The 24,460-nt window shown below is 42.6% G+C and overlaps 1 protein-coding gene across 3 annotated transcripts; it reads right to left on the bottom strand.

Annotated features, from left to right (window-relative positions):
* Positions 1-208: 208 nt before the first annotated feature.
* On the bottom strand, positions 209-24,460 carry sacs (sacsin molecular chaperone). Of its 3 annotated transcripts, XM_060074292.1 has the most exons (12): positions 24,355-24,460; positions 24,121-24,235; positions 22,856-22,968; positions 21,757-21,907; positions 18,046-18,136; positions 17,871-17,956; positions 17,398-17,509; positions 17,159-17,305; positions 15,440-16,922; positions 15,000-15,091; positions 14,402-14,428; positions 209-13,120 (listed from the first exon to the last, which is right to left on the bottom strand). In XM_060074292.1, exons 3-12 carry the CDS (start codon positions 22,876-22,878, stop codon positions 1,578-1,580), a joined length of 13,755 nt encoding a protein of 4,584 aa, XP_059930275.1. In that variant the 5' UTR covers positions 22,879-22,968; positions 24,121-24,235; positions 24,355-24,460; the 3' UTR covers positions 209-1,577. The 3 variants fall into 3 exon arrangements, with proteins under 3 accessions (XP_059930275.1, XP_059930277.1, XP_059930276.1); XM_060074294.1 differs by lacking the exon at positions 14,402-14,428; XM_060074293.1 differs by lacking the exons at positions 24,121-24,235; positions 24,355-24,460 and having other exon boundaries at positions 22,856-23,467.

The raw sequence follows: 24,460 nt of genomic DNA, 5'->3' as shown, positions 1-24,460 counted from the left end.
TAGTTACAATAATGGCCTCATTATTCCATTGCAGATTGTATGTTATGTCATTAATTAATTCTCTGGAAAATAAAATATTCTTAGGGATAAATTAATCAAGGTTTTGTTTCAAGAACCATAAGCTCCCCCCACTTTGCAACTCTTTTTTAGTCTTGTGTAAAAGGTAACTTTTCTCGGTTTCCCTCACCCTGAGAGATCACTGAGACAGTTGAATGAAGGAGGATTTATTAATTATGGCACAGTGTAAATCAGCAAATGACATACAATGTTTTCCATTGCTTATTTTAGTTTTAACGGGTCTTCAAGGATACTTCCTTGAGAGTTCATTCACATCAGAGTAGTTGTATTTATTGAGACCACAAGCACAGCATTTTCAGAAATGATTTGAGTTGCCACAGGTTTTTGCAGCCTTGAAAAACATCAATAGTAAAACAGTAAAAAATTAATTTTACAATTTCATGAGGATTGAAGTCATTAAAGGCCCGACAACAGAAATATCCGAGAAAATGATTATGTGTTGGCAAAACTAAACCAATGAATGTACCCAAAAGTCATTGCACCAGTGGAAATTTCAATCTTACGTGCATGTATTGTAATATTCAGCTGTTGTACAGCTATTCTATGTTTTTTTTCTGGCCACACAATTGGTATTTACTGGGGGTCGCTAATACAAAATCTGACTTCTCTCTGACTTCTCTAAACTATGGGGGAAAACATAATAACACAATGGCATCCTTGGGGGAGAACAGTTCTTCGACCATGGATGAAATGATACATGTATTATAAATACAGCTCAATATATGATCCTCTAACATAACAAACAATTAGGATTTGATGAAAAGGCAACTTTTTGCAGTTGAATTCTCGCTGGTTGCCAGGGTGATACAAATGCTAAACAGGGCTAGTAAAAGTGCTTTGTCAATTAACAAGCAGTAGGCTATGTTACAGAAAACATTTACAATGTTTACAGTGATGATAGGAAATCAACCATCAAAATATTAAATAATTAAAAGGTAAATATACAAACAAGTGTTTTGACATTTACACGATCCTAACCCTTATAGTGGCAATTCTTGATCTTTATAGAGAAGCAATAGCTTTGTCGCATTTTCTTTTTACAACCGTAAATAGAGTCAAGGGTCATCTGGGAGGAAAATATACTTTTATAAAAACTAAAGTACAAAAAAAGCAGCAAAATGCCCTCAAACTGAGATCAAAGATATCCGACATTGGGACTTTGGTAAACAAATATATTGCTCAGCACAGGTATATGTACAGCATTTGCAGATTGCAGGTTTATAAATTCACAGACTACAGCAACACATAACATGAGACGGCTTCTTCATGTGATTTCAGCAGCCATACATTTATACATTGTGCATAGGCCCCAACCTTATCGCCGTTCAGCCACTGCATATGTATCTTAAGCTGCCAGCTGGGATACTTGAATTTGCCTCAAAATAAAGAAGGTACTCTGTATTGTACACAATCTCTGATCTACCCTTTACGAGAGGTTAAATGCATAATGCCTCCATAACTTTCCATCCCTGTATTTTAACAGCGGTATAGCGCCCACTTTATATTTTTTGCTGGACAAAAGTTTCAAGTTTAATGATAATCCGTGCAGTGCACTCCATCACTCTCATTGCTACCTCCGAGGTGAATCTGTCGTTGGGAATCTGTGGGAAGGGCAGCAGGTCGGGATAGCGGGTTCTGAGACTGTCTACACCATATCCCTCAAGGATTTGAACATCGTTGGTAAGACCAGTTAAGTTGGGGTTGTACTCTTCCACCTTCTGTGCCAGAGAGGTTGGTTTCACATCTTTGTCTGACTTTCCTCTAACCGCATAGTCAGCTGCTATCAGTGCTAGTTTTGTAGCCAGGTAGCATTTGAAGCACACCCACTCATTGGCGTTCTTATGAAGGTCATTCCTGGCTGCGGAAAAGTTTGCCCTTGCTTGCCTCAGCCACCTGCGGGCTTCTACAGGGTTTCCGACGGACTTGAATGTTGGGGGCACAAAGAAGCGATTTGAATGCGATGAACCTGCGAAGCTGGTGGGATAATGATCTCTGAATTGTTGCCTCTCTGACTTATGGCTGCCTGCCTCCTGGTTCCATGAGGTGTAGAATCTTTGGAACGAGAACTTTTCTGACTGGAAGCGTGTAGACGAGGTAGAGAAGGGCCTCCTGGAGGTCCTTTCTGTGTTTTGCTGATCACTTAAAGATTGCTTTTCCATCCTGGTGATCTCGCTCTGTAAGTGCTTGAACACCTCTGTGGCGATGTCAAGATTCTCTGCGTTTTTGTCTGGATGCCATTTGAGATACAATCGTCTTATCATTTTCTTCCTTTCCGTCTCCGGAAGCTTCCAAGCTTGCTCCACAACTAAGGTCACTTCTTTCAGAATTTCAGGCAACGTGTGAATCTTGATCTTTTTAGGGGAATGCTTTTGCGCACTGGGTCTCTGATTTTCCTTTCCAGGAAACAGAGGTGGTGTCATTCGGGGACTCGCTGAACGACTTGGGCTTGTTGGAGTTGACGGAGCACCACTGTCTTTTACCTGAGAACTGTCATCATGTCTGGAGAATTTGTACAAGTCGAGGGAACTCACAACTTTGTACTCGCTATAGCCAATGTCAATCTGGAAACATTTTGAGCTATCATCTTCACCCTTTTCCACTTCTTGAACAATGATGGCATACGTGTATGTTGGCTGGTAGGACCCATAGATGTCTCCCCCCTCGGAGTCTACCAAGTATCCTACATACTCCCCTGGATAAAACACATTCATGGGGTCCATCAGGAGTATGTGATGTATCTCAGCTGGTATGGGTGTTCCAGGGAGGGGCAGCTCCAGTTTGGAGGGTTCTGTTGAATCATACTTTACACCAAGATTATCCAACTTCTCTGTGATTCTATAAATGTCGTTGCAACCTAGCATTGCGATCAGATAAGACGTGTCGGATATCAAATTGTCTGTGGCTGATTTCAGTGTCATGGCCAATGCCAAGAGAAAATTGATGTCCTTACTGTCTGAGTGTTGGATATAGAGGTGGATGACAGATGTCCCGTATCTCTTCAGAAATGCGAGCGTTTCACTGCGGCTGTGTGGAATGGGGCTGCATCCTTTGACTCGTAATGTTGTTTGGAGTTTCTCAAAACACGAGACCTTCAGTCCCTCGCAAAGTGCTTTACAGAGGCGTATGGCTTTTTCCTCATTCACAAGGAATGTATTGTCGTTTTCATGTTTCATGATTCTAATGAGTCCCGTAATGAACTGCTCTGAGGACAGTAATAGCTGTAGGCGACCTTGGAGAGAACAGAGGGCTCCAAACTGGCACATTTTAGGAGAATCTTCGTCTAATTGCTCTTCGAGGATGCTGCTTAGAAGTCTAGGCCTCAACTTCTGCGGGAGTAGCATGATCAGCTTTGTATGGAAAGAATGATCTTTGCCTAGATAGCACTGGCTCATATCTACGAGCATTTGAACACCAACATTACCCTGGATTCTGCTCTTGTAGTGTGGAGCATCATCAAATACTAAACTATTTGATTTTGCTAGTCTGCCGTCATGGCTTGGCAGATAAAAAGTAATGTCTTTGAGACTGTCCAGATCCTTGCGAATTTCCACTGGATCATTTTGGAGAGTTTTGAACAGTCCAGAGACAGCCCTTTTCACAGTTCTCATCTCATTGGGATCAAGCTGCTTGCCCTCAGAATTTCTATGAATGCGGCACAATACTTCAACATACTGTTTGGTTGATACAATATCTTCTGTGCCCAGAAGCTTGAACAGCTGATGAAAGGTGCCAAGCTCTAATGGTAGTTTGTATAAGTAGGGCTTGAAGTCAGATTCATTGTCCAGATTGATGACAACCTCCTCAGGTTTCAGTAGTTTCCAACCATCTTCAACCATAACAAACGACACCCCACGAAGCTGGTATCGGAAGTCTCGCTTGTCACCGCTTAGAAATTCATAGGTGGACCGTAAAACTTTGTTCCTTGTTTTCACCATGTCATCATCTGGATTGGAAATGTTGCAGATGTTCTTGCAGTTGCATATGACCTTGTCCAATGGTGGATCCAAGTTCACATTTAACATGGTAAGTACTTGGTCAAGTTGTTCTTGTCCAGTGAGTGTGCTGCCATCCTGGTCCTTTATGCTTGATGGTGTGGCCTTTTCTGGTAGAATTGGACAAGATGTCCAGAGCAAATGGATAACATCCGTTTGTTTGAATTTGGGGTTCAATTGAGATCCACTGAATCGAATCAGAGGAAGCATGCCACTCATGTCTTGGTATTGTGAATGAAGAAAAATAAGTTCTGCAGGAGCTCTTTCAGAACACAAAAACTGAATCATCGACAGCTCTTTGAGGAAAGAACCAGCAAACAGATCTGTCCTGTCATTGAAAATGTGATTCAGGAGAGCATCGACAATGACTTGCACATTCTCTTTGGTCCAATTTTCTGTTTGTGCTTTGATGCTGACTTCTTTTGCAAACTGGAGAACTTGTTGCTGAGAAACAACATGCTTGAGTCCTATGTTTCTGAGAAATGTGATCCATGATGTGACAAATGTTGTCACATTTTTGGGCTTTGTTATTTGCTCAACCTTCCTGAAGAAGTCGTTAGGGATGAACGACTTGGTAGGGAGCATTACTTCAAACACGTGGATCGTCTTGTCATAAAATGTTTTGGTGGTCTTGAGTCTGTTTGTGTAGTCATAGATGAAAGCAAGTCCCTCTAGCTTGTCATAAAGCTGATCTTTGATTCCACATGATTCCTCCATTGACATGAGTCTCTCCTTCAAATAAACAATGTGTTCGATTTTTGCCTCATATGTAAGACTTTCAAACTTCGGCAGGAGATGTTTGAGGTACACCTCCAAATCATCAATTGGGATACATCCAAGGAAACTGTACAGCTCCTTCAATTGTGGATTGTCTGCAAGAAAGGCGCATGCTGTTGTGTGAGCCCATTTATCCATGTCTGCGGTTGGTATGTTTTTTCCTAAAACATAGCAAGACCCATAGTTTGCGATGCTTATGTGTCTCCCACTGACTGATTTGAAACATGGAAGGAGTTTAAGGCTTTGTACATCCTCCGGTGTGAGGTTAGCCAGGTTGCAATTAAAATACAACAGAAGAGCCTCAAAGTCCTTGTCATTCAGGCTGGCCGGTTTGAATGCTGACGTCTGAATCATGTATTCTACAGCTTTTAGAATGCTTGGTGGGTTATCAATGCTTGCTGTGTGCTTTGCCAGAAAAGGCATCATTGGGTTCTCTTTGACACAGATTTTGTTCACTGCAAGCTGAATGCAGCCTCCTTTCATTAATGTATGAAAGGCTTTGTCATTTTGGCCATGTGGAAAGATGGCGACATTTATCAAACTCAGGGGCAATAGCACATCGTGCTCTGGAATGACAAGTTTGTCTCTTGCCATGAATTTGATGCCAGGCAACAGTGCCCAGTCTTTTAGTATTTCAAGAACATTGTCGAAACTAGGTTTGCTATCAGCCTGTTCCTCCTTAACAGCAATGTTTTCGCTAATGAAGTGCCATGCACTTTTTAGCCACGATTCACTTGCAAATCCATCTCTCCACTTCACAGGGATCCGTGTGCGATACTCTCTTGGAAGTACAGAGCAGAGTAGGTCACACAAACTACTGATATCAAAGGGCTTTGCCACACCAGCTTTCAACAAGAGGTCACTATACTTGATGTACAATGTGTTCATGAACATTTCTTTCCTTGATGAAATCAGCTCATGATGTCCTGTCAAGAACTTTGGTCTCTTGGAGTCAAACACCTGAAGCATGTTGTCCATAGTTAACAAAAGAGGCAATCCCTGGATTTGGATTCCGTCCACCTCAATCTCTTTGAAGCAGTAGTCCACAAGAAGTTTTAAACTGTGGAAAAGCTTGTAGTTGGACTGCTGGAGTCGACATGGGAGTTTCCCAATTTGGCACGATGAGTCTGGCGATGAGAATGTGTGGAGAAAGTTCCGGACATCCTCTGGAGTCACATAACTCACTGGAATTCCTGCATCTTCCAAACAAAGGTAAAGATCTGAAGTCTCATCACAACTGTGGACCAGGTGAAAGCCAATATCTAGGAGTAATGTCTTCAGTCGATACACATTTTCAGCAACAGATTTCCTTGTAGAGATGTTGTACTCTGTAGTTTTCATGTGGTGAAGCTCATCTTGGAGCAAGTTGTCAAAATAGGCCCTGCCTTTGTTTGCAATGGACATGTTTACCCATGAGATGTAAATCACTGAGTGCATATCAGAATTGTCCATATGTGGGGTTCTGACCACAGGAAGCAGACGTTTCAGGTCAGCATGAATGCAGTTGTAGAGTGCTTTGACCAAACAATACCAATCTGGCTGTATGTCTACTCTGTTGACAGGAAAGAAGTACATGAATTTGCGCAATGTTTCTTTTACAACATGAATTGGTGTTGCTTGAATGACAGTCATGGTGGGGTCAGGACCTGGGAAGTATCTGCGCTTTAGCTGGACCAACAGTTCCACAAAGGCAGGTGCAATCAGGGATGTCATCAGGTTGTAGTTCCAGTCACTTCTTACTCCTACTCCATTGTCATCTCTCCATAGGTTTCTTCTCGCAGAGTCTAACGCAAAATGGCCATTGACGTGAAACGGTAATCCAGTCTCTAGTGAGAGCGGTAGAAAGCAGAAAGCTCTGTGGGGTTTTTTGTAGTTGTGGCTCACACATGCAGCTACACCTCCACGAGGAAATAGTGTTACGTCTTCATTTTTGTGGGCTGAGATGACACTTTTTGAGACCTTTTCCATGTTTGGGAACCCAGAGCGATTGCAGATCATCCATGTGGTCAAATTCCCTTCGGTGTCCTCTATATCCATTGTGTAGGTGATCTGTTGCACTGGAATAGCAGGAAGGGGCTTCTTTTTTGTCACACTGTCAACGACAGAGGCATGAAACTGTTTGCGTTTTAGGCGATCGCCGTCTGTTATTTTAGCTGCAACTGAGTATAAAACTTTGAGGTCACCCGTTGAATTTTGGATTTCACAGATCGATATTTTCTCCATGTGGTTCAGAAACATCAGAAGCTCGGCACCGTCGCTTTTCAGTTTGTCCAAAAGGTTTTGCACCATTCTGTCAGACGCAGGAACAGAGCTGATCTCAGATGACTTTGCCATCTCTTTTGAGCGTATGGGGAAGCGGAACATTGTGCTGCGTTCCAACTTAAAATGGTCTCCAAGGTAAAGACCAAGGACGTCTGAAAATTGAGATCTGAAGTCAGAGTCCAAATCCCTGAACATTCTTCCAGGACTTGCAGATGTTGCTCCAGGTGCAAATTGTGCATGTGGATCAAAGATACAGAGAATATCATTGTTTGAGATGAAGGAGGGGCAGTCTGTGATATGATAGACAGAATTGAATCCTATTCCATACTGTCCAGTTTTACCTGGATTGGCCTCTTTTGTTCCTCTTCCAAGGTTCTGTATACCTCTGACATCATCCTCTGTGAAAGGTTGATTGTTGAATACACAGAGTGATGGGCCTTGCATTGGCACCCACTTGTCGTCAAAGATTCTATCTGTTGGGTGGGTTCTTGGATCAAAGATGAAGTAAATCTCAGTTGCTTTTGCATCATCTGCATTTTGCAAAAGTTCTTTGAGCATTTCCTTCTCTGATGGATAAGCATTGAGTATACTTTTAATCCTGGTTGTAAGCTTCTCTTTCTGTCCAAACTCACTCCCAAGTGCAGTGAAACAAACATTAGAGGCATACCTCTCCAACGCCTTGTGACGTTTGGGAACTGCTCCTAATTTCACAGCGACTTCTCTCGGAATATCTCCATGACAGTACTTCACAGTGGTGTCCCTGACTTTAATCCATGGACAGTCGTTATAGCACAGGGATTTGGATGTCTGTAGCGTCAGATTAGAGTCAGGTAGAAGAATCTGGCTGTAATTAGTTTGGCAGAATTCTTGGCTTTTGTCACGGATCCAACTCCAAATTCCTTCACTAATGATTCTGCGAGAGAGCTGAAAGTTCTCCTCACTGAGTGCCCTTCGTCCACATTCTTGCCTTACTAGTTCAAGGACGGCAGAGAAGTCCTCAACTGTGAAGTTTGAATGAACGCCAACATTTTCAAAGAGTTCACGACAGCTGTTCCTGTACTTGTTTGGAAGCTGATACAGATATGGAGCTGCATCAAAATTCAGAGAGAAGGCAACTTTGGAAGGATTAACATATGTGTTCTCTACCAGAATGGAGTTGAATGTTTTGAGAGCCTCCACTATTTGCTCCTTTGAATTTTCCTCCTGTAGCATCTCCTCGTGTAGGTACTTGTAACAGGCATTGGTTATGTTTTCCTGATACAGAGTGACACCATCAAATGACTTTGATAGTTCTTTCAGTTGACTGACAACTAGGGCCACGGTGGGCTTTCTGATCAATCCAAGAAAGTCTTTCACAGCCAAGGAGATTGGGCCACATCCTTTGAAAGATGGCGAGCTTTCATTAAGGATTGGCTTCATGAGACATACTGTGTCCTGATGTTCAGTAGTGAAGAGATCTCTAGCACAGAACATAGTTGTTGAGGAGAAGTTATTCCCATGCCATGGTAGTGAAAACCCTGCAGGTCTTGAAAGGAATGGAAGGAATGTTATGCCCTGAAGCTTTTCTGAAAGTTCAGCTGCTCTTGGGTCTTTCAACTTCATCTTCTCATCTATGAGACTCAGGAGTATACTGCTTCGGAAGCATGCAGCAACATGGTCATTTTCGTTCAGATCAGTCACAGACTCTGCACGTTCAACCAAGTCTTCCCATGAGAGATCATCCTTCACCATGCCCAGTTGCACTAGCTTAACTAAACACACTGGGTTCAGGTAGTCATTTGAAGTTCCTCCAGGAAACCTTCCATCACTTTTATTGTAAAGTTTAGCAACCCTTCCCTCTGGGTGGATGAGCCTCGAAGGCAAAACTAACTGTTCGGAGACATCAGAGCACGGAATGCATGGAGTGACTTTGAGAATGGCTGCAAACTCATCCAGTTTTTCATTCAGTACATATTGCATTAGTGGATCTCTGAGCTCCTTTTCAATGTCTTGGATATTCGGAAAAAATACCTCAGGGAAGAACTGCTTCTCTGTGAGGGTGTTTTCCATCAACTTTCCTTTGCACCCTGCATCATCAAAACCCTCCTTCACCCAATCGGGCAATTCAACCGCACAGAGGTTTTGGGAGCCACTCATTTTGAGGTATTTGAAGAAGATCTTGAATGCAGCTGGTCCAATTTCTGGTCTGCAAAGTAATGTGTCATCAAGGAACCTGACGTATTGAATTGACACCCAGTTTTTTCCATCGGAAAACATCCTTGCAAGATCACTCTCACCTCCTTTGGCGATTTCCTGGTAGACCCCCTGACTGATTAGGGTGAAGTCATCATGCACAAGACTTGGATCAGGCCACGTTGCATAGTAATTGTAGTCAAGCAGTTCTCCGCTTTCTGCCATCGACCGTAGCATACTGAGTGATGCTAAGTATGCCTGGACAATCACATGTCTCATGAACACAGCATTCCAATGGCCTTTAGTGTCTGTCTTCCAGATCTCTTTGCGGTTCGAAGTCACAGCAAAGCAACCATTGATGTGGACTGGTAGGCCGGTCTTGATCCTCAGGGGTAGGTAGCAAAACACCTCCCCCACAGGGTTTGCGTGAATCTTGACTTTCCATTTCCGATTCTCCTCCTCGGAAAGTAGCACAGCCACCCCTCCGCAAGGAACGAGTCCGAGTCTTTTCCCACTCTCTCCCAGGGAAAACTTCAGTGCTTCAGTTGAATCCATGCATGAACAAATGAGCCAATTGGTGACGTCCACTGCCTTTTGGGGCATTTCATCTGTGAGTCTTCTGGTTTGGATTCCTTTGGCAGCCATCTCAAAGTACTGGTTTGGATCTTCCTCAGAGCCTCTGAAGAGCGGGGACTGGAGATCTACAATGCGCTTGAAGACATTGTGAAACTCCTCCACCATGATGCGTATGATGCACCCGGATTTGGGAACATCGGCAGGGACCCTGTTGGTGGCTGCTACCTTCTTCATCACTTTTGCAGCAGATTTCAAGATGCTCAGAGGTCCATATGAGGCTTTGCATGACCACACACTTTTGTTGATGCAGACCACATCTTGGGCCAAAGCAGGGTTTGGCTCTTCGTATTTCAGGTATTTCAATACCATTGTTCCAACATGCTGAGTGAACAAAATGAGACGGTGGCCGCATATGCTGAACTCATCAACAAGTGAATAGATGTCTGTGGTGTTGTAGTACATGGTGCTGATTTCACTTCCTGAAGCTTCCTGCTCTGTCCTGAATGGGAGCCTAAAGAGTGTCCCTTCGTATTTGTATGGAGATTCCTGGGCCAGTGGAAGTTGACAGTTGAATACATTGATGAATGGTTTGAATTGGTTTGGGAATTTTCTCAACCTTTTCTGTTGTTTACTCCAATTGATTTTGATCCCAGGATTTGACTTATCTGTAATGTGCTTGCTGATGTGGTTGATATTTGGATCAAACATGATCATGAATTCTCTGCTCATGATGATGGGGATATCAGTAATGTGATACACTGAATTGAAACCCAACCCAAATTTGCCCACTTTATCTGCTTCACATCTTTTCATTGAGCCACCCAACCTCGTTATGTTGAGGAAATCCGTATCAGAGAACACAGAATTGTTGAAGGACCACAAGGAGGGCCCGTGGCAAGCGATCATACCTGGGTCCAACAGGTTCTCTCGGATGTCAGTGTTCTTTCGCATGTCAATCAGGAAACTGCATTCTGTTGCATTTGCGTCATCAGCATTCTGGAGAAGCTCTTTGAAAATGTCTGCGACAGATGGGTATTCCTCAAGTATGTTTTTTATTCGCACCGTAAGGGGTTCACGCTGACCTGATTGCTCAAAGCCAAGGTTCTCTGGATTGATCAACCTTGTGCTCAGACATGGTACTTTTAACCACTCTGCCGTCTTCATGGGAATGTCATCATGCACTAATATAATAGGCTCTGATGCATCTTCAAGTAAGTCATTCAAATCATCCACTTTGATGTCACAGTAGGTGCATTCATGAATGGGCTTCATGGCCAGTTTACTTGGGTCCTTGTAACAAAGAATTGGCACATGCATGTCGATGCTGACCGGTATCTGATTGCTGTACAGCCACCTCAAAATGTTTATTAAAAGCAAAAGATCATGTTTGCTTTCTCCTTTGGTCATCTCTTCTTGGCACCTTTGTTGGACCGTGCGGATGACCTCAAACACATTGCTTGGCACAACCTCTTCAACTGAGCCACAGAACTTGAAGAGTTTGTGAAACTTCCTTATGGTCTTTGGTAACGAGTACAGGTAAGGCTGCAAATCCAGGTCAGGGATTGGCTTTAGGACTGTATGGCCAGGTGATGAGAAGGTTTTTCCTGTCCACACCCAATCAAAAGGCAATGATTTCATTGCTTCTCTCGCATCCTCAAGGTGAGCTTGCATGAAGCCGTAGATCTCAAACAGGATCTGTTGGAACTGATACCAATCCTCTGTTGTGAACGCTTGCGATTGATGCCAGTCATTCACAGCTTGTAGATGTTGTAGGACTTGGTCGACCTGAGGTTCTATGCATAGCTTCAGTGCTTTCTTCATACCTGCAGATGTGCGCTCAACATGTGCTACTGAAGATCCCACAAGAACTGCATGTGATATGTCACACATTTCAGATAGACGTCCAATATGACTTGTGTCTCCCATCCAAGCAAGAGATTTGGGGTAATTCAGTGGTCTTTCTTTGCAGACCGGAACCCATTTTAGCTTCAGCAATGTAGTCTGTGCTTCTGTAGACTTAACTAACTTAGTTTGTCTATTAAGTATTTGCAGAAGGGTTTGGGCTTTTTTCACAACAGAGTCCCACTCAGGTTCTTTGCCTCCCTGTAGCTCCTCTATCTTCTTTGCCACTTGGACAACATCTTTTTCAGTAAGCTGCACTTCATTTTTCAGTCCCAGCTGTCGGAGTGAATGGAGGATATCAGGTGAGGTTGTGAAGGTACTTGTGGGAAACCTGCTTTTTTCCTCCATGTAGAACAGATTCTGTAGAATCTCTAATTCAGGATCAAAGAGGTCTGTGGCCGAGATAGGTTTTCCCAGAGAAGAATGCATGAATTTTAGATTTGAGAGCCATCCAATCACAGAGGAGTTTTCATTTTTAAGAAAGGAAAGATGTTTAAGTGCCCAGAGCATGATTTTAGTAATTTCATCCTTAGAGTAGACTCCCTTCTCGATATCTTGAATAACAAGTCTGAAGAAATCACTTGTTTTCACTTGCTCTATTTTGGCCATCTTGACAAGGCGCATGGATGCCTCGTCATTGCAGCTCACAACATTTAGTGATAGCTTCACATCTGGTGGGTACTTGGCGGTGTGGTGTAAAGCCCTGGCTCCTCTCAGTGATGTAAATGTCGGGGTGCCTTTATCTGAGCAGGGCCCAACCTTCTCAAAAATGCTCAGTTCAATAAGCATGCACCTTTCCTTCTCAGTGATGTCAGCAAGCCCTGCCAGAAATTCTCTAAGCGCAACCTTTTCCTTGACTGAGAAGGAAGAAACTTGGTTTGCCACTCGCTTCATTGAAGATCTATCCATAATTTGAAGCAGGTAACTGGGTTTTGATGGATGGATGTAATTCTTTAGGAGGGGGTGTTGCAAGCATGGGTCCATCTTTTTTACCACAACTGCCCCAAGCTTTTTCATGATTTCAAGAAGGCTTTCAGAATGCAGGGCCCCCTCCTCATCTGTGAGGATAATGGGGGATGGGATTTTCAGTCGCAGGAGCTCCACATTATCATTGCTTTCCTCCAGTGGCACATTTGGAATCAAAGGCATGTCTTCAAACATGCTTAGGTCATCGGAAAAATGAATGTACAGATGCTTCCAAACCAGTTTTAGCCAAGAAAACGAAGGATGCTTCTTCTCTGGGTTAGCTGGTTCCCAGTTAACCGCAAAGTCTCTGGTCGGCCATGTTCTTGACAGGATCTCCTTAAGGAGTCGAGCCGATCTTTCAGGAGTCAGCACTGCTACCTGAGTGCAGGCCCTTCCTGTTAAAAAATAAAACAAAAGTTTTTTTTAAATAATACAATCTCTCTCAGCCAGATTCTTAACTCTATTATTATAGCACACACAAAACAGTTATTATACACGTCTTATACGAATGCTGTTAGGCTTGTTGTTAATATTGTCACACTGGGGCTGTTAACACTCCATCTATTTGGTGAAGACCTATGTTAGAAGGTTGCCTGGATGTTAGAGAAAACCTGGTGTTAGCTTGGATGCTTTGACATTGAGAACAACACTGATTTGACTCAAAGATTTATTGAAAAGTTAGTGTAATTTTTGTTTTAATGCTAATGCTATTAAAGAACATCAAATGAAAACTTAAGACTCTTCAACCTGGAGCCTATTTTCCGATCATTTTGGGTCCAAGGGACACATTTCTTTTGAGATTGGTCTGAGCGACAACCCTGCAGGCATTTTACTCGAAAACGATATGCCTCGAAATCTCTACGTCTTTTAAAAGTGCTTGTTTTTGTCACTGAAAGATTATATTATATCATTATGTGAGGATCCCTATAGAGAAATTATATTTTTCTTGAACTTTTGCTTGAACCCAGTCTGTTTCTTATGTGTCCAAACAAATCTCGCTCAAGTGGTCTCACTCTGAAACCTTGTTGTTGCAGGGTATTTCCCTATTGTCAATACAATTTAAACTCTCCTTCACACAAATCTTTTACAAAAAACTAAACCATGCTTTCCGTAGTGCAGCAACTCAATTTGTGAGACACGGTGGGACACAATAACAAACAAACCATGATCAAGATCAAGGTTAAGGAATACGTGTATTTCTTTGTCAGGATCCTTTCCATAATGATAGAAAATAATCTGAGTCTGTCAGTGGCAAAAACAATCGATTTTAGAGGATGAACATTGACAGGCACTACTGCCCATAGGACGATATTGCTGCCCATTTTCTCAGATTACTTTTGCAGTATTCTCGCTCAATACTTCACCAATTTCCAAAAAAATTGGTCCTCATTTGTCGCTTCAACCCAAAAAGATCAGAAAATAGGGTCCAGGTTTAAAAATCCAAGGTTTTCTTTTACGTATGAAAACAAACATGAAAACAGGACATTTAGACCAAAAAAACAATGCAGTTTTCTTTTCATGTCAAACTACTGTCGTAAGTAAAAGTTAAAATTAAGAATAGATTTTCTTTGCTTCTCCAATCAGTTTGTTTTGTTCATTATGTGATTGCCATTGTGTCCATTTTTAAACCACTGCATTGTTTTTTCTTTAGACACTTTACACCTTGGAATACCTACCAGTACACCCCCAAAGATATTGTGACACTGTAATTCAAATAACATTATTTTAGTATTTAGGCACTTTATTAATAAAGATAATATAACTATAAATTAACCAAATTTAATTATCTGAATGAAGAATTGGTAATGATTTACGTATGCTATCAGTGAATATGTCGAGTATACTTTAACTAACAGAGTATATTATTAATGTTCCATCTTTATATTATTAAGTAAGTCGATGGAATAAAAAAAAGGCGTAGGTTTCCACTCATACACACTAGGTGCAGCTCAAAACCTCCAGATAGATGTTTAATTTCCGCATATTTTGTCCCTTTGGCTCTGGCAGTATAGCCTCTTTGGCATTATTACAGATGAGTGAGGGCCTGAATGGGCCCATGATTTGCCAGCTGATCTACCGTGTGCCTTATTTACTTTTACAGAGAGATTTAACTTGTTTTGGCTCACTGCAGGAGAGTCAAGTGGAGTGTGGTTTTAAAAATGAAGGGTTTTAGAGGATTTTTTAGTTTTTTTGTTTGGTCTGAAGTCCCTTTGGATCCACATTATCGAGGAGACCTATGTTATTATGATAGAGATGCGATATATTTAACATTACCTCTACTTTTGGCTGCGTTCTTCAGACTGTCCATTACTGAGGGACTAATGCTCGCCAAGATAAATCGGTTGTCCAGTCCTGGAAACAGAGCTCTGAAAATAAAGAACAAAAAACATATGCAATAATTTTAAGATATAAATTACATAACCAAATATATTATATGTTATGTACCTAACATACAAACAATAACATTTCTTAAACAATGCTATTCTCAAAATACAGTTTTAGCCCTATCAGATGATATCAAGAACAGAAAGGATCTGTTTGTTTTTCTTGACCATTTAATTTCCTATTTGAGGCGATATATTTTCTTTTGTTTAAATTACATAAATTCAGTCTGGTACAGAATATATTAACCAAGAATGTATCCCTAAATGTAGATAATTTTTTATTCAATTAATTTGACATTATTCATTGACAACATGTAATAACTTGTGTACCTGGGGTAGTCATCAGATGCAACATAAATTGCATCCTTTTCACTGATGGAGGAGGAAAACATCACAAACGTCTCATCTTGTAGTGGGAGTAGCTCCAGCCCAATGAGGTCCCCGTAGCAACTGTCACTCAGCACAAACTCCAGAAGCAGTAGCTTCTCCTGGGCTGGGCCTTTGTGTTTGGACTTCCGGATCACCTGCCTCACCAAGTGAGGGCTCACCTTCCTCACCTCGCTGGGACGAGACACATGTGTAGCCAACACTGCATCGATGGCAGCGGGCACCGCGGCCACCTGCATTCCCGTGCTCTGAAGGTAGCTGATCACCGTGTCCGAGACGTTGTTTCCTGAGTCCAGCTCCGAGAAGACAGCCTCGTCTGCCCGTATCCAGCTCTGACTCAGGGAGTAGATGACCTGCTGCTGCAGCAGCTCCTGGAGCAAAGGCTGGAGGATGGGCTTCCAGCGGGCCTTGACTCGGTGGGGATCCGGCCAGGCTAGGTACGTCTCTTTAGGGGAGAGGGGAAAGTCTTGGTCTTTCTTTATCTGTACCCTTCTAATGACTTCCATGATGAGCGTGAAGTAAGCCCTGGGAATGATGTTCACGATGAGCAGCTCGTTCCACAGGGCTGCCGGGTCCCTCCACTGGTCCACCTCGCGCCACTTGATGCTCCGACGGTTGTCCGTGAGGCCGAAGAAGCCGCTGACGTGCACCGGCAGGCCGGTCACGCTCTCCTCCCCGGGGGGCAGAGGGAGGAAGCAGAAGGCTCGCCCTTCGAAACCGGAGGAGGCCCCTTCCTCTTCCTTGATTACGGTCAGAGGCAGCGCGATGCCGACGGCAGGGATGAACTTCAGGTCTTCTGCCAGAGAGTCCAGCTCCGTGGACATCCCTCGTCCCCCGACCCCGTTACAGACCAGCCAGGTGGTCCTCTGGGTCTCCTTGACCATCTCGTCCTGCGTTTCAATGTTCAGTTGGTACGTGGCACACGTGATGGTGGAGCTGGGCACCCCATTGCTGTAGCAGTCTATGGCCTGGCCCAGCGTCTTCAAGGAGTTTGGCTTCTCTGACTTATCATCCGCATTCTCCATGGCGGTGACCTGAAATAGCATTCGCTCCGTGCCGTCTGACTCGCGGATGTGTAGAGACACCTTCTGGACACTCTTGAGGAAGAGCAGCACGGTGTCTGCGTCGGCTTTGAAGGAATCAAAGAGCTCAAGGATCTTCTCTTTGTTGTAGATGTTACTGCTGAGCTGCGAGGGTTTCATGCGAAGTGGGAAGCGGAAGAGTGTTCCGGGAAAGCTGCCGTCCTTGATGGCTTTCTCAGAGCTCCCGAATATTCCAAAGTAAGGTGCAAACTGGTCAGCGAGTTCGGTCACCTCTTTAATGTCTGTCTTTAGATTCCAGCACTGGCCTGACTCATGCACTCCGAACAGGGTCTGGTGTGGGTCCAACATGCCGATCTGTTCACTACTGAAGATACTGGGAACATCTGAAAGATTGAGAGAAGATATAAAACAATACCATAGTACCATACCATGACCTTCCGTCGTTTTCCATCTGAATTATTGTCTGTATTAATTAATATGGCATAATCTAATCATAACCAATGCCAGGTATGACATTGGTTAATCTTCAGTTGCTACAGGTTGATATTGGAAACTAACTGAGAAGAAGGCATATGAATGAACATTGGATCATACATTTACATGACTGTACAACTCTCACCTGTAATATGGTAGACGGAGTTGAAGCCAATGCCAAATCGGCCTACTTTCAATGGATCTTCTCTCTTCCTGCTTCTGGCAATCTCCTGAATTCCGTTCCAATCTTCTCCCGTAAACACTGCATCGTTGTACACATACAAAGCTGGGCCTGCAATTAATATAAAAGTGTAAGTACAAGCCACATTCTGAAAATACATATTTTTTAAATGCATTTGTGATTATATGACACTGATAGCATACCTTGATATTGAGCCATATCAGGTGACCACAGTGATTCCACTCCATACTCTGTCTCATCAAACATGAACTTGACCTCTGTTGCTCCAGCATCCTCTGCATTCTGAATCAATTCCTAAGGAATTCAAAGAACAGCTTCACACCAGGCAGTTCATACCATGCTGAAATGGTAGCAATGCATTTGGTGAACTGATGATGTGTCTTCTGTGGTAGGCTCTGGTAATCTGGTAGGTAAGGATATTGTTATAATTATACGTGTAAACAAACCATTGTATGCAAGATGTGAACAAATAGACCTTTGCTCTAGGAAAATTAATTCCAACCAAAACAGCTGGTCAGAGTTGAACACCATGTGCTTGTTGTTTAAGGCTTCAATTGACTTAGTGTTTAGAAAAAGAACAACAATATAATAATTGGTTAATCTACATAATTTCCAAAACGATTGACTCAAACATGATTTAGTGCTTCATACTCACTTTAAGAATCTGTCCACCTTCTGGATACCTTCTCAGGATGTCTTTCAAGAATTCCACCAGTGGGGGTGTTGTCTGGCCAAACCTCCCTGTAGAGAGAGCAAGCTTAGCAGGTTAGGCATCGCTCTGCAGCAAGTCATCTTTCTGAGCAGGACGACGTTCCGAGTGTGGTACGGACCTCCTCCCTTCAGACCCATTCCTTCTAGCGTGACGGAAACTTCTGGACTCCCAGGTAGCAGAAGGGTCCCAATCTGGATACCATCATCCAACTATAACAAGAGATGAGACCAAAAAAGAGGAGAAGGAGAGGGAAAGGGAGAGGGAGAGGGGTAAACCTGTTTACAGATGGCATCTTTTATCACATCATATATACAATTACATACTTAGGGATTGGATGTTTTATGAATAGAGTTTGCTAACATAACGTCCTATATCTATTTCCTGATTTATTTTTAAGGAGGGGGAGCCCTCACCTTTCAGTCACCTGACTTGGAGAAGGCTTGCCTTTTTGTTTTTTGCTGAAATTAAAATTTGTCCTATATTTGCAACAGAAATATTGCATGACATTTTTAGCAGATTGGCATATTGAAGTATCCAACACATTACATTTCAGAAGATAAGCTTTTTTTGCTGAAGTTATGAAATATCTACATATCTCTCCACCTATGTTAAAGCTTTCTGTTTGACTCTAAGTACTCCACTGACATATCTAGTTTCGTGGATAATGCAGCACCAACTCTGGAGGATCAGAATATAAGGGAGCCCATGCTCTCAGTGGACGATCCACTGTATCAGGCTCTAATGGACTCTGAACAGGAGGAACATAGAGACAAAAACAATGCCTTCTACATTTTTCTGGACACTTTCTGGATGTAAGCTTTGAGGAAGTTAGTCAAATAGCCTCTTCCAACCCCTCATCAATTTGGTAGTGGCCAATGGCTCCTCCCCTACAAATCTGGTCCATTAGGACCAACTTATCTAACTGGACTCCAAACGTTAATTGAGTCTGAGGAGAACAAAGAGGTGGCGATGGATGCAACGCCAAAGGAGGCTACATCTGGTTGATTCATGGTGCAAGCAGAAGCTGTACCGGCCTCTTACTGACCTATAAGATCACTGTTTATATGCTGCCAAAGTGGATTGACCCTAATAATAAATATAACACATCATAATTCGCACAAACACACACACACACCAATCCAAGCAAACCGAACTAACATAAAATGAAGACACAATGATACATAACGTTAAGTTTCTCTTATAGGGTCGATACAGTAGCATCATTAGACTGCACCAGCACCAGCCCTTGCTGCTGCTGCTGTTGTTGTTTTTGGCTCTCAGAAATTAAAGCCTCTCATCTGCACTGTCACCCTCTGCGCTCAGCACTTCTGCCAAGTGAACATGCTGGCTGGCAGAATGGCCCATGCACAAAAGTTCCTCTCATCATCATAATGATTGTCATGCTTTTCAAATGGATGCCCACATGGCATTCAATAATTTGGGCAAAACAGATTTTATAATTTTAATTTGATTCGATTGAACATTAGTTTAACTATCAGTGGAACTTGATATGCATTCGCCTATCTGCAGAACTGATTGACATATGCAGATCCCATATGTTATACACATGTTTGACACTTTACATCTTTTGTGTTTTGGGTTACGTCTGCGATCAAATGTATACTGATTGTGAGGTGAGCATTTGTAATTTGTAAAAGATTTGCGTTATGCAATCTGTCAGTGATAAATCAATATGACCTTTTCCCCATTAAGATATTAAGCATTTAAGATATCTTAAGAGCATGCTGCGACTCAGATGTTGTTCTGTACAGTGAGGAATGTGTTTGAAACACAAGGGGAACAGATCAGCTCGTTACTGCAGTCCAGAGTCCACTAAAGCATCACGTTGCGGGGCTAAGTACAGAGGGTGGCACGCTGCCACCCTGCATTTGAAGTGCACTTCCATTCTTAAATAACATTTCTATGGGATTCACTGCAACACAGACATCAATGCGGTGGTTTGTGGTTCATCTAAAACATGATTCTCTCCCTGTATTTCGAAAAAAGGACAGCACAGTGCTGGGCTGTCCTTGTGTCCTGGTCTTTTTTAAGCGGGTGAATCACAAGGCTGGCTGTTGTAGTGGGTATTTTTCCCCCCGGGGTCTAGGTCTGCTGCTATGTTCCTGTGAGCTTAGAGGATCATTCAGAAGCAATGTGTAGGCGTGGTGTGCTGCTAATTTTACAAACATGAGTTACGAAGGGCTTACGGCCCGCAGGGGCCACCTGTTCCTCTCCTTCAGCCTAGCCCAGAGACACGGAGATCAGTCCATGTCCTATCAGGGCCATAACATAAACAACCACAAAATAGACAGCCTCGGCAACCACAGATCCACTCTATAGCTCTGACGGAGAAAAGACTTGAGAACAAGTTTAAGCACAGTCAAGCAGATGAAGCAAAGGCTGGATTTAATTGTATAATACTTGTGTTGCCATTATAGCCCAAAATAGAAAACCAAACATGTCATTTTTCAACAAGTATCGTTCATGTAGCATTATTCCTCTTTGGAAGTTCCTCATTATAAGTTCTTAATACATAATTAAGGTCTGTTTTTTGCCTTGGTCAGCAGATTAAATTGTGACAATAAACAGACATTGTTTGCTTTCCTGAACAGCTAGACAGTAAAACATACAGTGGAAATCTTTTTTCGATCGATAGTTAAGTAGACATAGACAGCATATACCCACAGACCGATAAAGAGTCAAACATGGTGTCTTGTTCCCAACATTTCCTTCAATATTGAATTAACCGTAACGAAGGGAGTGGAATGGGACACTAAAGATATTCAACAATCCGTGTCATGAGATCCATTTAAATATCTTGCCACAAAATGAAAACAACAACCCATAATGCGGCATTTAGCTTGGGATACAATTCCTTCAGTCTACACTATTGAATTCTAAAACCTAGAAATTGCGGTGGAGAAATGGAGCTATGGCATGACGTCAGTGCAGTATAGAGTTTAGCCAAGTTAAGCTATCCCAATACATACATGTGACCAAACGATGAACCAAAGAGCACATTATGGAGGATAATAGTAGAAGACAAAAACTATGGAAACTAGGAACTTAAACTGTCTAAAAATAGACGCTAATAAACTCAGTAGGAATGATTTTTTCCCCCAAGAAGTTGGAATCTGATTTGTCCCAAAGACAGGTATTACAATGATGCTTTATACATTTCAATGAAATGCATTGCAAGGGGAGACGGTTATGTTTTTATTTGAAGGGGCAGAGCCAAAATCTTTTTTGTGTGTGTTTTGGACGGGGTAATATGTCTTATATGATCTTCAACAAAGTAATAGATACAATTTTGTTAGTAAAATACCAAAACAAAAGACCAACAATAAATAAAAAAATGTATTAAAGATTTTAGTAACAAACTTGTATCTGACGACAAGTTTGTTAATGTTGTCCTCTGCTCTGAACTTAAGCTGTGTCCTTTTTTGTGCAAAGAGTCTCTGAAAAGACACTTCGACTTTACAATGTACTAGGGACACCGGTCGCAAGGTGTGTGTAAACGTGTGGAGCTCCGTCCGGGCAGCTGTGGATTTTGATGTCCGTGTCCGAGAGGGTTAAGCTTCTCACACACTTAGGAGTATCCTATAACACCTATAACGGTGTGGCACATTTATAGGCCACACCGTATCTTATATCGCTCATTATAACGCTCATACACAATGACAGCTCTAGCTAAAAAAACTAAAGTATCACAGGGTTGCCTTGCGTCGTAAGATCTCCCGGCCCAAAACACCTTTTTTAAATGTAGTTTTACTTCAAGCTGATAGGGGGGTTAAATGACACTTTAGTACACCCAAGTCCTACTTCTTACCGCTCTTCCATTGTGAACAAGCCGCTGCTCTGTGACAGGCAGGTCGGTCTCCTCATAAAGGCGTTGCTTCACATCTCCCACAGATGTGGAGTGGGACAGGCAGTAGGACCTGCATCCCATGTACTCATGACGCACTGTCACCCTGGGCCACCTGGGAACACACACACACGCGCAAAAAAACCTCCCTTAAGAATTTTGAGGTAAATGGGATCTAAAGCTACTGGGTTCTATCCCCTATGTCCATGACATATCTGGAGGGATTATTGAGCAAATACCTAGCAAGCTTAAAGACTTGTATCTCAATTCACAGCAGGTCGCTTTGGATGAAAATGTCTGCAAAATGATACACTAGATCAAATATAAGAAAAAAAGCTAGATCACATAGTAATGAATGAATATTGCTGATACCACTTACCTTGATTTTTATAAATGAACAGTCAAAAGAAGTACATCACCAGTATTGCTTACATTATATATTTTGGGTTAGTTTTGGATGCAGTTTTAAGAACGCACCTTAGGCACATTAGTTGCCTATATAGGCTATATAACCATGTATATAGCCCAATACATGTTTATGTATTGGGCTATATATTTTAGTTTTTTAATTAAGCATCTACCTCCAACACAACAATTGATTGCCATAGTATCCATCTCTTTCAATGGCTGTATCTGCTTCTACTTCCAGGAACACCCTTTATGTCTCAGATACTTTGTCAAGACCATTAGAGTTGAAGAGTAATAACTTTAGGCAGTCCACCGCCCCAGAAGGCTCCACCACTGGCATGGTAGGTGTGGATCTACGAAGAACCATATAGGCCTACATAGTGACATAGTGGCCTACATACAGTTCGCAAAACGGAAAACTGTTGTGCTGGCATGCTATAGACATATTATAGACATGCTATAGAAATATAGCCTTATTAAACTTTTTTTTCCACGACCTAGCCTACTAGCATCAACATTGCAATAGCATTACCCGCATACAGCAGGTGTCCGGATGGATGGAGAACTGTTTACCGTTCACGGTTAGACCGACCAAGCGTTTACTTTGCTTATGATGCTTCCGTTGAGTCACCGTGGATCACAAGTCCTAACTCACCAGGGGTCCGGACAGCAGGCCATGTCTTAACTCTTCTCTATGTCCCCGGGTACCGCGTCATTGGACCGCTTCTGTCCTGCACCGAGCGCAGGCCAACTCCACCCAGAGAACCACTGTGGCGAATCAAAGAGTCGTCACGTTTCATTCAAACACTGCTGGTGCTGTCTTGGGAATGGATGAAAAGGGTAAACAACAAGCGTTGGAGTGTCTACTGCGCAGCACCGGTCGATCCATAACTACTGCGTTAATACGCTACTTGGCTTCATTCCTCTTGTTTTGTTCAGCCTCTTTAAGAGTGTTATCCCTTGTATCCAGCAGATAGCCGACCCGGCACACCACCACGGTCCTCCTACACGTTGAGCGTATTAGATTAGCCTCGCTATTATTGTGGTCGTTCACGTTTTTGAGAGAAAGAGTGACTTTATTGGCTTATTGTATTAATTCGATAAGGCAACGGTCTATGTCACTATGAACTACACTGCGAGATAGAGAGAGGGGCTCCTCGCTCACTGGTTGGGTGGACGATGCGAGGCTATGAACTCTGGGACTTGTAGTCCTAGAACCCATAATACGATTGGACGCATGTTGAGAAGTCTCATAGGCAACCCATTGCGCAAATCAGCTTCGTCCTTCAAAATCTACAACATTTCTAGAAATATCGCAGCAAAACTAATATTTTAGCCGTATACTCAAAAGGCTAATGCAGGTTTTTTTTCCAGCAGTTATCTGCAGCTCTAGCCCTTTTAACCTGTATTGAAGAAAGATGAATTGTGTGAACTTTACTGAGGGATGGTTTTCTTTGTTATCAAATGTAATTGTCACAAAAAAAGTGTATGTTGAATATTAAGCCATGCCGTTCAATAGGTTTCCATTGCCATGTTATTGTATGTTTCATTGTGTTCTCTATATGGGCCTATGTAACATGAGCCTATGTGTGCGCACTCATCTGATCCAGATAGGCCAACTTTACACTACCAAGTAGAATGACATCATCATGTTAAAGTCAAGGACTTTTAGCAATGCACATCATACAACAGCACAATCAAGTCACAAGTCCTCTAACGCTTACTAAACCAATTACTTTTCATAAGACCGTCAGCTGAGGACAAATCGGCAGACTGCAATACACTGAGCTTCGCATCAACATTGCTGATGATGAGACACGATATCAAGGGTCATACACAATATAACAAAGTCAAAGCATCGCAGGGCGTGCAAATTCGCCACAGACAAAGATGCCGCAGTGATCAGAGAAGTCTACTTACAGGGGGGGACCGCCGTCAGCATCCTCGCTCACGCACAGTGCGGCATCTCTGTTCTGTCCTCATCCCGGAGAGACCCTCTCACACCCACCACCAAGTGCGTAGCTTCAATTGCACCCTGTCAGCAGAAAGCACTGTCCTCACATGACCGTAAACACAGTCGATATCATCATCACCATTATTATCATCATCATCATCATTATGAATCATACTTGATTATCTATTCATGAAACGCACCCCACAAATGAATTGTCCACGGTTGGTCCCTTAACGCTCTCCAACTCGGTGTGTGTGTCTGCTGCAGTTTCAGCAGGTTGAGGTTCACGGCTCTTAAAGCAACAGT

This window comes from Gadus macrocephalus, chromosome 16 (assembly GCF_031168955.1).
Source record: "Gadus macrocephalus chromosome 16, ASM3116895v1".
Taxonomy (NCBI): Eukaryota; Metazoa; Chordata; class Actinopteri; order Gadiformes; family Gadidae; genus Gadus; species Gadus macrocephalus.
This window is presented reverse-complemented; position numbering and strand designations above follow the sequence as displayed.